This window comes from Motacilla alba, chromosome 4 (genome assembly GCF_015832195.1).
Source record: "Motacilla alba alba isolate MOTALB_02 chromosome 4, Motacilla_alba_V1.0_pri, whole genome shotgun sequence".
NCBI lineage: Eukaryota > Metazoa > Chordata > Aves > Passeriformes > Motacillidae > Motacilla > Motacilla alba.
Window position 1 is genome coordinate 71,099,704 of NC_052019.1, and position 13,552 is coordinate 71,113,255.

At 48.6% G+C, this 13,552-nt stretch overlaps 1 protein-coding gene across 2 annotated transcripts; it reads right to left on the reverse strand.

Annotated features, from left to right (window-relative positions):
• Positions 1-32: 32 nt before the first annotated feature.
• Positions 33-13,518, reverse strand: NUP54 (nucleoporin 54). Of its 2 annotated transcripts, XM_038135143.1 has the most exons (13): positions 11,947-13,518; positions 10,239-10,400; positions 8,179-8,262; positions 7,923-8,069; positions 7,124-7,353; positions 4,799-4,986; positions 4,151-4,347; positions 3,333-3,387; positions 2,679-2,772; positions 2,101-2,208; positions 1,610-1,729; positions 1,182-1,292; positions 33-852 (listed from the first exon to the last, which is right to left on the reverse strand). In XM_038135143.1, exons 1-13 carry the CDS (start codon positions 12,302-12,304, stop codon positions 724-726), a joined length of 1,983 nt encoding a protein of 660 aa, XP_037991071.1. In that variant the 5' UTR covers positions 12,305-13,518; the 3' UTR covers positions 33-723. The 2 variants fall into 2 exon arrangements, with proteins under 2 accessions (XP_037991071.1, XP_037991072.1); XM_038135144.1 differs by lacking the exon at positions 10,239-10,400 and having other exon boundaries at positions 241-852.
• Between the last annotated feature and the right edge of the window lie 34 nt (positions 13,519-13,552).

A 13,552-nucleotide genomic window follows, 5' to 3' on the forward strand; every position in this document is an offset into this window, starting at 1 on the left:
TGTCACCGAGAGCCAACACCACACACCACTCATTACAAAGTCAGACTGAATTTATTACTCTTGGGCAATTTAAAAAAAGGCAGAAGACAACGTCCGGACATACTGTTACTTAGAGGGGCAGCAAAGCTTTGTATAATTCATATACGTAAAGTGATCCAAACGTAACCCTCAGATCCTTGCAGTCCAACGGAAGGACAGGAACTGGAAACATGAACTTTCAGCAGCTTGCCCCAGTAATCGACTGGTATTGCAGAGAACAACAAAGTTACAGTAACAAACATCTCTGTAATGATTTAAGTTAGCTGTTTACACAATGGTGCTACTTGATTGTTCTGACAGAAACATGGAAGCAGGCTAAGCTTTCCACAAACCGAGTCATTAGTGAAACAATCCCCTCAGCACTGCATTTTTTAGGACAATGCTGTTGTAAAAAAAGAAGAAAAAAGGAAAAAAATGTACAATAGTACATATACTTTTATAGTAAAATGGTATCTGAACAGATTCAGTTTTCCTTGTTTTGTTAAAGCATATACAGCTTTAAAAAATATAAACCTTCCAAAGGTCAATTTTAAAAGCTTAGAAGAGGCTTTGCTAATTCTAAAAGTAACAGACAAAATACCATTTTGCTCCTACAAGATGTGTGTTTTATTTTACCTCAACAGTTTTAGCCTTGGAAGGTGAGCCATGAACTCCACTACCATGTTCTGTGTAAACCTCCACCAGTCAACTGAAGACTCCCCCTCGGATGGGAATGCTCTCGTTCAGCCCGTGTTCTATTAGCTTGATGTCCTCCAAATCATCTTTGATGATGCTGATGAGGTGACTCAGCCCTTCTTGCTGCTGCTTCAGGTGCTGCAGATAGTTCAGAAACCAGTGTGAGTATTGTCCACCTTCACAGACTTATTGGGTAATATTTCTCACAAGTGTCATGACTGGTGGCATTGGCACATTGATAATCCTGGCATCATTCCTTTGAGGAAGGAATAACAGCATTTTCTGTACTAACAGCCGATCTCCACAGAGTGGTTTTGTACATTAGCCGGGTGCCCTAGCACTGAGACCAATTAAAAGGATGACTTTATCAAACGAGGCAGCATGACATTCTAGATCCAGTCAGTGTGTGTCTGGCTTAAATGATCGAGCTCAAAGAGCAGGCCAGGGTTCTACCCAGTAACACTTACTTGCTTGATTTCCCTTAAGAGGTCTGCATCTATGTAATAGCGCTCTTCAGCCCGCACCGCTCCAAAGTGGTTCTGCATCCTGATCTGGGACATGAGCTCATTCAGTCTGCCCTGGGAAGAGAAACAGGCTTAAATCGAACGCAACTCATTTACAGCTGCCACAGCTCCAGCATCTACCATTCCTTGAGTCTCCAGGGCTGGAAGTATGTTCTGGAAGACATGCCAAGGGTAAGCGACTCCATGTTTTTCAAGAACTCAGAACTACTGGAATACCTACTGGCTATTCAGCAAGGAGCATGATGCCACCACCTATCACACTGACAGACTGAAAGCCTTCCGCAACTAATATACACATGTGCTTTGGAAAACTGACGTGCTTTCAGCGAGGAAACCCCAGAGGTGTTAGCCAAATGCTGCCAGCCACTCACCTTGAACTGTGTGGGTGCGTTAAGCTCACACTGAATTGTATCCAACTGTACACGAAGCTGCTCCTCATCTGCTTGAATGGCATAACCACTTTTCCTTTGGATTTCCTGCTTTATTAGCACCTACAAAAGAAGCCTTTGACGTTCATTAGAGAACACTTGGCCCATCCTTTAGCCCACCAGCCCATCTCTACATCTTTTTGCCCTTCCTCCAGCCTGTTTCTCACTAGATTTTTTGTGTCATTTTGTCTGCTGCTCTAAGACCTCAGGGCAGTCCTGTGGCTTTGGGTTCCCAAGAGAGAGAAGGTTCCCAAGTACGGCAGACCTGAGCTTTCCCTGACAGCTCTGCCTGGTACTTAAATGAACACCTGTTAGCTGAAGTCAGAATAATTTTCAGCACTGGCCTGCACAAGATGGAACAGGTTCTTCTTCCCTCTGAGACTGCTTGTGGTGCTAGAGCGTGTCAAAGGACTTATTTCGATTATCCCTGTTACCTGCAAGGTTCTGTGCGAAAGCGCCATCAGTTTCCTTTTGTATTGTGCGATTTTTGCCATAGTTGTCGTTTGGTTTTTCTGCAGCTCACTGATATCTTCTGATATTATCTGCAGAGGAGATGGGAGTCAATTGGAAGCCAGAGAAGTTTTTGACAACAGAACAAGGTAGGCCTGATTTAAAACTGGGAGCTTTGTGACACTACACCACCCAGCAACTTGGTGTCCTTAACCCCAGATGATTTTAGAAAGCTTTCTTCTACCTCTACTGTTCTCCTTTGTGTTTATTTTCATACACAACTGGGATTTTCAGAAGGCACTGGAAAATTGGTTGCCCAAAGTCAAAAGTCTGTGCCAATGGACTTAATGGGGCTGGTGTGGATTAGCCTGTAACAAAGCAGTAAGCTTGAACCTGAAACAAATGAAAGCCCAACCACTCTGCTCAGTTTTTGGGCACAGATCTATTTAAGGGATATATTAGGAACATGGTTCACGTGTCTATTTTGAACACACAGGGGCAGGTGCATTTAATAACGCATCCTTTGTCAAAAGCAGGTAGTGATAAAGATGAGCAACCTTACATCTAATCGGGTTTGATGCTGTTTGGTCATCTGATCCTGGACCTTCAATCTTCTCAGCAGCTCCTTGAAACCCACCATTGGCACAGGAATAAGCCTAGGAGAACACAAGTATTTCTTACAACATGTTTCTGTACTGGACACATGGTAAGGATTAATAATTATGAAGAGAATCTAATATAGAGCCACAGATTATGTTGACCTTTTATAAATTAATATATAACCATATCTTCTTTTGCTAAGTTTTAGAATCTTCACTAGTCCCAACAACCTGTTTCTTTTCCATAAAGAAACCAGCCCAATTTATCTGTAACCACTGGAGGGTACAGGGTGCAACACCTTCAGCAAGAAAGAGAAAAACCATAAGGGTTGCAAAAAATAATAGTCACAATAACTAATCCATGTAATGGAGGACACCACTCCTCCAAGGAAGCCAAGTAAGACTCTTTACCCTGACAGCTCCTAAGCGGGTAAAGGGATTAAGACAGGCACTTCCAGTAATCTTTACTGCTTTCAAGAGGATCAGCACTTGGCCAAGTTGTACTCGAGTAACTTTCTCACAAGTTACCTGAAGGGTACTATGCAATTTTTATCTCTTTCTCCCCTGTCCAAGCCTTGTTGCAATATTTCAATACTTGGACAGACTATTTGACTTACTTATCAGGATCAGGATTATCAACTTTGGCTTGTTCCCATATAATAGGATCAACACCTAAAAAAAAAAAAAGATTTTTAGTATGGCTATCTGAGAGATGTTACAGCTGCTAACCAGAGAAAATTCTGTGCAATACACAAACTCTATGAACTATGCTAACCTGAATGCCTGTTGCACAAATTAAGGTTAATTAAAGTAGGGTAGTTCTTTAAAAGTCCTGGTCCTGAGCAGGGACAGTAAATTCAGACCCAAGGGCTGTCAAGCACTGGTTTGAAAGCAGGGGAAAGGAATAACCCATAGGTGCTCCCATTGGATAATCCATACTTTAAAGGCAGAAATTCCTAGTGCTCCCAGTATATGCCACACTTGGGTCATCTGTCCTTTTGAAAATGCTTTTGTGTGAAACAAATAAATATTAAAAAATCAGTAACTAAGTGATCAAAGTACCAAATCAATTGGTAATCCCGTAGGACTTAGCTCGGACTTTTCTGCAAGACTAGGCCCAGTGCCTTTTCCAATCCAGATTTCATAACCTTTCGTATCCTAAAAATGGACATATATAAAAGCTATAGATATAAAGGTAAGCCATCTAATCAAATTACATGAAAAGCCCTTAACTACTCTAAAACAAAGCTATATGTGCAAAGCTGTCTGTGGCCACATAGGCAAGCTAAGAGAGCCATCTGAAAATTAGCAAGTGAGTACAGGACATGATTATTCTGATTTTTAACTTTTCCTTTTTTCTTATTCTTTTCACAGGTGTTTCCCAGCCGACACCACCTTTTTTTCCCAGAGAGCCCAAAAGGCCCGGCCCACGCACCGGCAGGAGGGTTCTGCAGGAGCTGCTTGACTTGTGCCGGGGACAGCTCTGTCCTGGCCATGGACAGGCTGACCCCCAGCTGCTGCAGGGATGATTTGATGTTGGCTTGCTCAAAGTGGGCGTAGAGGGTCGTTGCGGGGACTCTCCTCGAGGTGCCGTTGGGTGAGCGCTCCACAATGTAAATGATCACTTCTGTCCTGAGAGAGGCAAAACGAGGAACATCAGGGGAAGGTCAGAAGCACGAAGGAGCTAACACAATACACAACCACCCAAAATCCAAGCTATCCCTTCTCCCAGCTGACTCTTAAGTTCCTTTAGCTAAGTGAGATGTAAAGTACCAGCAGCTGCATGGTTTAACGCAGCAAGGGAGAGAGAGAAAAGCTGTAAATACCATTACATTCTCTGCTCTCCCCAGTTTTACCAACCATATCCTATGGTAATACTAGTACTACATTAAGAATAACCTAAAATCTCTGGAAAGGTACTGGACTTAATGCCGAAAGAAAAACTATATGAAGGAATAAGGGATACAAATCAAACTCAGGATGAAGAGATCTAAAATCAAGGAGAAGAAGAGACAGCAGACTTAGGCACCAACCCTTCCTAACACGCAATATAAACGGGCAACGTGGTGGGAATTGCACGTACTGGTCATCGGGCATCGTTTTAACACCTTCGACATTGACCGTGAGGGTCTGGTTTCCTCCCAGAATTTTGTGTAGTGATTCTACGAGCTGCTGCTGCTGGCTTCGAATATCTGCTTCTTTTCTGTTAAACACCAGGACCACGAGGCCATCTTCATCTTTGTTGTTGGGCATTAAACTGTAACCCACAGCCTGCCAAGGAACAAACAAAAAATGAAGGTATGTTACTTAGCAAATGCATATCCTTGTGGCATGAAGGGAAGGGGCTAAATACCTCCATTTTTAGAGCAACTGGTTCAAAATTTAACTCACAATGTATTCAGAGCTGCACAAACATAAAATCAATCCCCTTTTAAATCAATCTCTCACACAGCCATCAGAACAGCAGCTTTTGAAACAGTTTGGATTTCAACAAAAAGTTCCTAAGTATCCTTTTTCCATCAGGGGAGTTGCCAACACAGCAGAGCCGACAGCAATCAGGAACATTTTGCAAAGTGACCCTTTTTCCAAATTGCAAACTTAACCAGAGGATCAGACTTTATTACAAGCAAAGCAGAGAGGCAGCTTTCACCTCCTCTTGCCAATCAGCTCTCACCCCAAGCTGGCACTGGTGACAGGGTGGAGAGCAAGGGCTTTGTGAGGCCCTGAACTGCACACGGGTGGGTGACCTGCACCTTTCCCCTCGTGCAAGTTCAGCTGAAGAGAGAAATGAGTTGGGGACGTGCCCAGGAGCTCGGTTTTGTCACCGAGGGTAATCCCCTGCCATGGTGAGCCTCGCAGAACCAGCCCTCCTGCCATGGAGCACAACAGCAATAGCTAAGGAAGAATTAGTTTTTAAGCCCATGACACCGCCTGTATTTCTGTTTTAAATAAATAACTCTTCCATGATCTCTTTATGCAACACAGCATTTTCAAATTAGAAAAGATGTATTTTAGATGTATTTTACTTCACTGTGGTCCTTCAAACAAGAGTCTGTAACACGTACCTTAGCAGCATTGATATTTCTTGGTCTGGAGCTGCATGCTTCTCATGTGTACTAGAGCTGGAATTGTGTACAAGTGGAACCCTTCATGTAATGCTTCTTTCTTATCTGATGCCGGGTGTTTGCAGAGGCAATAACCAAAATAGCCAAATAACTGATAATTTAACCAAATACCTGATGCTCTGTTCCTATCCCTGTGCTACCTTCTCCTCTATTTTTTGCAGGCATCTTCCACTGGTGGCACAGATGGAACTTGTCAGTATTTCACTTAAGGCACGTGAATTCATGGCATCAGAAACGCTCCAGTCACAGGGACAGGAGTAAACATAGTATGTGGTACTGTCTAACCTGAAGACTCTTTTTTTTAGTAAACGCAACTCTAAAATAACCAATTTTGCATCACACAACTTATAATGGGCAATTTATCAAAGCTCAGAAACTGTGAAAGCAATTTCAGACAACAACTTACAAGAAAACACGCTTTCAGGTACATTGCCAATAAAATGTTCACGGTAACACTGAAAAAGGTGATGCAACGAAACCAAACATTTCTTTGTTAGGCAGGCACAATTGCTGCAGAAATGTTACAGAAGTCTCATAATGTAACTAATCCACACTAGACTTAATTCAGCATTAACCTACATTCAGGACACAAAGTTCGCACTCCAAAGGATCAGCTCAGGGAAGGAGGGTATCACCACGCCTGCCCCCAATCCCCTTACAAGCCTGAGGCTTAGCAAGACAGTCAGCAGGTGCAGGATTTGCGGAGGATGGAGAGCCACGAATTCTTTGTCAACATGAGAGGCAAGATCTGGAACTGCTGACGAGTCCCCACAGGGAATGGAGTCAGCATGAACACTGCCAAGGATAAAGGCTGGTGGATTTTAAACCTGGCACAGGCCAGGTTCATAGAGGGCTATTTTAATCTAGACAAAGCAAGGAAGAAACACTCCGAAGTTCTTATTCCAAATGTTCACAGTTTCTTTCCGACAAGAAGGTTATTTTTAATTGTTTCTGTCTTATTGTAACATACACAGACACACGTTAACATTAATTTCCATAGATCTGTTCCAAGTGCGCACACACTGACCTGAATGTTAGCACATGAAATTGTTACTTTCATGCTCCACATCTGCGCTCATTATCTAGTCCCTCCACACCACCCCGATTTCCAGCATCTTCGAACCTTTTAATGAGTATGCATCAGAACTGTGCAGATTACCTGGAAAAATACTGCTTCAGAATACTCTTCCCAGCGACAAACGCCGGTTTAACACCCACGAGCCGCTCAGACTCAGCAGAGTAAGGGATCGGCGCCCCCTGTGGGCAGCTGAACCGTGCCGTACCTTAAACCGGCAGAAGGGGTTCTCCTGCGTGAACTCCACCGGAGCGATGTTGTTGTTGAAGTACCCTTTGCCCGTGCCCCAGAAGGCCTGCAGCTGGTTCCACTTGGCCAGAATGGCGTCCCTCTCATCTCCCAGCAGCGTCGGGGCCGAGAGGGCGCTGGCTGTGTTGATGAGCTGGTTGGACTGAGCGGGTGTCTGGGCAGGCTGGTTGAACAAGCCGGTGCCTAACGCTGGGTGGGATGAAGAGAAACAAATGAAGCCCTTGACCAACCGTGCCCAGGCTATCACCTACAACCTGCCTATCACTAGCACCACTTCTTATCAGATTCTGAGAAGCAAAGTAAAACCACCGAACAAATAAATGAATTAAAATCGGATCATGTTTTTTTTTTTAACGAGACACCTGTATTGATCCATGTCACCATCTGGCACCCTCCATACCTAAATCTGAGAGGCAGGCTGGCTGTTACAAATTCAGTGGACTCAGAGCCTGAAGCTGCTTATTATCCAGCTCCCATTTAAATTATCCTCAATGCCTTCCCCCCCCCCCGCTTCTTGTAATGCTGTGACTGCAACATCAATTCTCTAACTACATTCTACCAGCATTAAACCAAAGGGGTAAATACTGTTGGAAGCTCAAGGGTGAAGCTCAGGGACTTGCTTGAGCTCTAGTTTAAGAGCTGAAGCGTTAGACAGCCTCCTGTTACAATACACTTCTGTCCCACTAGCCCAGCAACCGACGATGGCAGTCTAGTGCTTTCACTGCTAAGGGCTGGGTAAATCCAAAGGCCGTACTCACTGGTCTGCTGCTGCTGCTGCTGCTGCTGGGTTCCAAAGCCTCCGAAGCCTAGCCCAGTTCCCAACCCACTACCCAAGCCAGTTCCAGTTCCTGTGCCAAAACTGGTACCAAATCCAAAGCCTTTGTTCTGGGTACCACCAAAGAGTCCTGGGGAAACAAGTACAAGATCATTGAGAAGAAGAGCACAGCAGCCCTGTAACCCAAAGCACTTCGGGGGGGGTTTGCCCTGCAGGCAGCCAGTCCCTCAGTCCCTTACCGCCGGTGCCGGTGTTGGTGGGAGCAGAGAAGCTGAACGCCGGTGCCGCGCTGGTGGTGGTGGTCCCAAAGCCTCCGAAGGCACCTGCCAAACACAGGCTGCGGTCAGGCAGCGCACGCGGCCCCGGAGCTGGGCACAGCACGACAACCGACCGCGCGCCGCGGGGTTATGGGAACAGGGGCTGACAGACGGATGGCACGTGGCACGAGCATGTAGTTCACACTGAGCATGGCGACCGAGCTCATCGTCCAAGGAAATGGGGGAGAAAACACGGACCACAGAGCCACAACTTGTACGGTGTGTCGAGAAAGCAAACAAAAAGGCAGCACTCAACTGACATCTTGCTACTTTACCACAGGGATGTGCTTTCCCTCGTGGCAGACACAACTAACAGTACTTCTTCTTACATTCTTTCTCAGGAATACTTCTGGTCAATGTCACTGCTAAGTGTTTAATAAACAACTTGATCTTTTGTGATCTTTACAAACAGTCCTAACCTCAGGAAACCAACCAAAGCCTGAGGCCAGATACACAGAGTCGCTGTGCTTACAGGCAAAATTTACAGGTAAAATTCTACAGGGTCCTTTTTTTTCAAAGCCTTGTTTCCCAGTGATCATCCCCACCGCCCCTCATTTGGAGGTTCAACCACCAGTATAGGCAGACGGATGCAAAAGCAATCGGCCTTCCAGATTTTCAGGAAAAGCAGTCACTGGCCAGCAGGAGAGCACCTAAGTGAGCGCCTGAGCTCCAGTGGTGCCAATGGCACTGGCCCGAGGCGCAGCCTGCGGATCGCTGACCTGCCTGGGAAACCAAGGTCTCTGCGTCTCATGCTGCTTTTACACGTGCTCAAACGACAAAAGACAGTCTGCTGCAAAGGATTTGTCACAAAGGTGCTGCCTCTCCTCACTCACACGTCAATAGCAAAAAAAAAGGTTCTTTGGAACTGTAACACTCACAGTCCTCCTGTCCACAAACCCAATGAAAAGCATGAATCAAAGCTGAGATGCAAGTGCATGTTATTTCCATTCAGCCAACACCTTGATGTGAGCGGGCACAAGAAACTGTTCCCTGTGACACCCATGTTTCTGTCCTGCCAGCGGGCGGGACACCGGGGCAGGAGCACCAGCAGATGACATCCTTTCTTGAGAAGGGACCTGGGAGTACCAATTCAATTCCAAAGAATCAAGTTAAACATCAAATGGACTATCCAGGGTCTCCTCTGGAGCAGCTGAAATGAAGGCAGTGCAGAGTGTTCACAGCAAATGAACACAGTGGGACCGCTGCAGTGCACAGAACAGATGATCACGAGGTGCTGACACAGAGCGATGACACGGTGGGATGGACGGACGGAATTCCTATACGAGCAGCAGCAACGGGACCCCCCGGGCTAACTCCACACCTACACCGGCATCAGAAACCCCTCCAGTCCGGAGTGTTCATAGGGAATGGGAAACACTAGAGGTGAAATGACATCAGCCGATGGATCAGATCTGACGGATGCCCGTACGAAGGGCTTCCTTGGCCACCCCCCAGTGCCCCCATCCCACGCGGGCCTCCCTGGAGCACGAGTGCCCCCGCAGAGCTGGGGCAGGGCGGCTTCGGGACACCTGGTGGCTTTGGGGGACAGGTCACAGCTGGCTCTGCCTTTGTGCCGGTCGTATACAATTCGTTTCTGCACAGAAACTACCGAGGCGGGGCGCGTTCATGACAGCCAACGCAAGGCCGATGAGGAGACACGGGGGAAGATGAAAACATGACTGCAGTAGTCCAAGAATCTCATGTCAGGAAACGTGGCACGGGGGCCAGCTCTGGCATTGCTCGGGATCGCCCGGATTCATTCCCGTTCCAGAGACTTTTGCCTACGGGGTTATTTTTCCTCAACAGCTGTTCCTGGAGAATTTAACAGGCAAAACCCCTCCCATTCCCTTTCCAGAGCTTTTACGGCCAGCCTTCGCTGGATATGAGGATTAGCAGTGGACACGGACCCCCGGTGAGGGACGTAATTCTTGGACCCCTGCCGGTAACATTTAGCACACAACACGTACTTCCGCATTATCTACCTGCGCTTGCCAGACTGTTACCAAAATTGAAAGGCGGAGTTGAGGTAGTGGAAACACCGAAATTCCCAATATTAAAATTCACCGCGGGATTAGCGGCTAGTCCGAAACCCCCAAAATTAAACCCACTGGCAGTGGAGTTTGCGGCTTCGAGCCCACCAAATCCTGACGAGCGGGAAGCAGAAAAAGAGCAAGGCGACATTAGTTCTGAGCGAAAGGCAGGACCCTGAAGCATTCTTCCACCCCCACGGGCAACACAGGCATAGTTAGACACAAGAGTAAAAGGGATTAACTGGCATTAAACATTATTCATTGCACACAAGGAGGACAGTTAAAAGCTCCACACACTGCTGCAGTAAGGACATAATTTTTTCAATTATACCGTGCATAAAGCAGCGGCATTTCCCCGCCTTATTTCACAGCCTTATCTCTGTGATTCAATATTCACATTAACAGTCGTTTTTAACAGCCTAAGACTGCTCAACACAGCTTCATCTATGTTAAGTGTAACAGATAATATCAAAATTATTTCACAAACTATCAGGAAGGCAAGAGTAAATCATCTTCACACAGATAACGCACTCAGATAGATGACAGCAGAATAACCATGAAACTCAGCTCCAGCAGCCGAGGCACCACACAAGCCTCAGCTACTCCAGGGCAGACTTATGCAAGTTCTATTGCCAAAATCTGCCCACCTCAGCCTTGCTGGATTTATTGATGCAGCCAGCTCCCCTGGGATGCAGCTGAACCGGGTTCATGCTGGACAGACAACAGCAAGTCGTGAGGTGTGATCCCGGACTTCCCTCTGACATTGGTGTGTGAGTGTCACAAACCTTGCCACGGTGTACAGGCAGCACAAGGTGATGTTTTACTTTCAGATGGGGCCACAAGGAGTGTGTGTAAAAGAGACAGTAAAATTCAGGTTAACTACAGCAAAGATGAGTCCTGTCCAAAGGACTTGTTCGGAGCCAACAATTAATTATTTTACTAAGTGAGGGCAAGGAAAGCTCTGTCTTACACTTCACCATGCCTGACAGTGACAAAAGCAGAGGGGAAAAAGTCTTCTCTTTACAAGTTAACCCCCGTCTTTTACCTTGCTCAAAAATGAACTTCCAATGGCATCTCGCCCAAACGCGGAATTTACTGCAAGCAAAGTGCTGATCCCAGGGACCTGCACCACCTCATCACAAGCGCCCCAAGAGCGACTCCCGGACCCGCCGAGGGGCGGGCGGGGCGCGGGACGGCGCCTCTGAGGCGGCCGCGGCTCCCATTGGCCGAGGGGCACGCGCTGCCGGCCACCGCCGCTCCCATTGGCCGCAGGGCACGCGCGGGCCGCCGCCGCCGTCGTTCTCATTGGCGGGGGGGCACGCGCGGGCCGCTGAGGGGGCCGCGATTCCCATTGGTGGGGGGGCACGCGCGGGTCCCTGAGGCGGCCGTGATTCCCATTGGCCGCAGGGCACGCGCTGCCGGCCGCCGCAGTTCTCATTGGCGGGGTGGGGCACGCGCGGGCCGCTGAGGGGGGCCGCACTCCCCATTGGCCGGGGGGAACGCGCGGGTCCCTGAGGCGGCCGCCGTTCTCATTGGCGGGGGGGCACGCGCCGCCGGCCGCCGCGGCTCTCATTGGCCAGGAGAGGGCGGGGGGCACGCGCTGCCCGCCGCTCGGCTCCCCCCGCCCCGCCCCTCCGCGCCCCGCTCCCCCCGCGCTCACCGGTCGGGTTGGCGGCCCCGGCTCCCGCCGTGGCGCTGAAGTTGAAGGCCATGGGTCCGATCGTGGGACGGCGAGCGGAGGCCCCCGCGGGAGGCGCGTACGAGCCCCCGCGGCGGGTCCAGCCACAAACAAAACCAGCCGCACGCGCCGCTTTTCCGCCGCCGCCGCCGCCAAAGCGCTTCCGGGTGGCGCGGGCGACGCGCCGTGACGCAATCGGGGCGCGCCGGCGGGCTGTACCACTGCGGGCGGCGGGCGGGGGCGCCGGGAGAGGCTTACTGTCCCAAGGGACACAGGGAACTAAATAAAGGAGAATGAAGCCGAGCAGCTCTTCCCTGAGGATCGCGGGCATTCCCGGCATTCCACAGCCCTGGCACCGCAGTGCCGCCCTTCCTCTGGGTGTCCCCACTGTAGGGGCAGGCGGGAAGGGACATCACGCAGCTGCTTCCCATGATGGCCCCCACAGGCAGCCGCATCCATGGGGAACAGCTCCCTTCCGTGAGGGAACAGCTGCCCGCGGAGGCGGCCGAGTCTCCCTCTCTGGCGCACTCCTGCGGCAGCTGCGCCCCAAGCATCCCGCGGTGCTGGGAAAAGCAGGGCACAGCCAGGCCTCAGCGTTTTCCCAGGGTCATTCCCAGAAAACAAGACTGGGGGGACAGGGCTACCACACAATGCCAGGAGGGCTTGGCTTGGTCTGGAAGGCACCTTCAAGCCCATCTTGCCCCGCTCCCTGCCATGTGTGGAAAATGACCAGATAATACTGGCTTTTGCATTTATGTATTAGCCTACGCGTGGTGTGGTTACAAATATTTAGAAAAAGTGTCAATGACAACTCTTTGCAGCTGCATGTTAATATAATGTAACCTATCAGCTCAGGCGTGCATTGTGATGCTTATAGTGGAGTAATCAATGTGATAGCTGTGTATCACTCATGGAAATAACAGTGAGATGGATGTACTGTGTTACAGACCTTAGCAAAGCATCAAATGTTAAAAAAAAAAAGAAAAATAAAAAGAGGCTTTTGTGTAACTAAAACCAGTGTACGGCCCTGCACTGACGAACCTGCCCAAGCGATAAGATAATGCTGACACAAACCAGAGCACGGGAGGACAATTAGAGAATACCACGTTAAATGTAAGGAGGAGATAGGAAATCCTTATCAGGGGACGCGAAACAGCAGCATGGAGACACAAGAAGAAATAAAATACATTGGCCTGACACCCAGGACGCCATGCAGATAATGCTGGATGGTGAAGTCAAACAAAGAAGTTCCGAAACCATGCCGAAGTTCAGAAGAATGTTTGCATATGCATGAAACACATGAATATGCATCGATGTAACAGTATAAACACAACACTGTCTGTACACACGGGGTGTTCTTTGGCTCTGGGCCAGGAGCACCCCAGCCCTGGAAATACTGTCCTTTTTTATCCTATTATTATTAAACCTCGCAAAATTCTAAGCAGTGGATTCTGTTTTTCACACACGGGCAGGGACACCTTCCACCATCCCAGGCTGCTCCGAGCGCTGTCCAGCCTGGCCTTGGACACTTGAAGGGATCCAGGGCTCTGCAGAATCCGTTCAAGGGCCTCGCCACCGTCACAGGGAA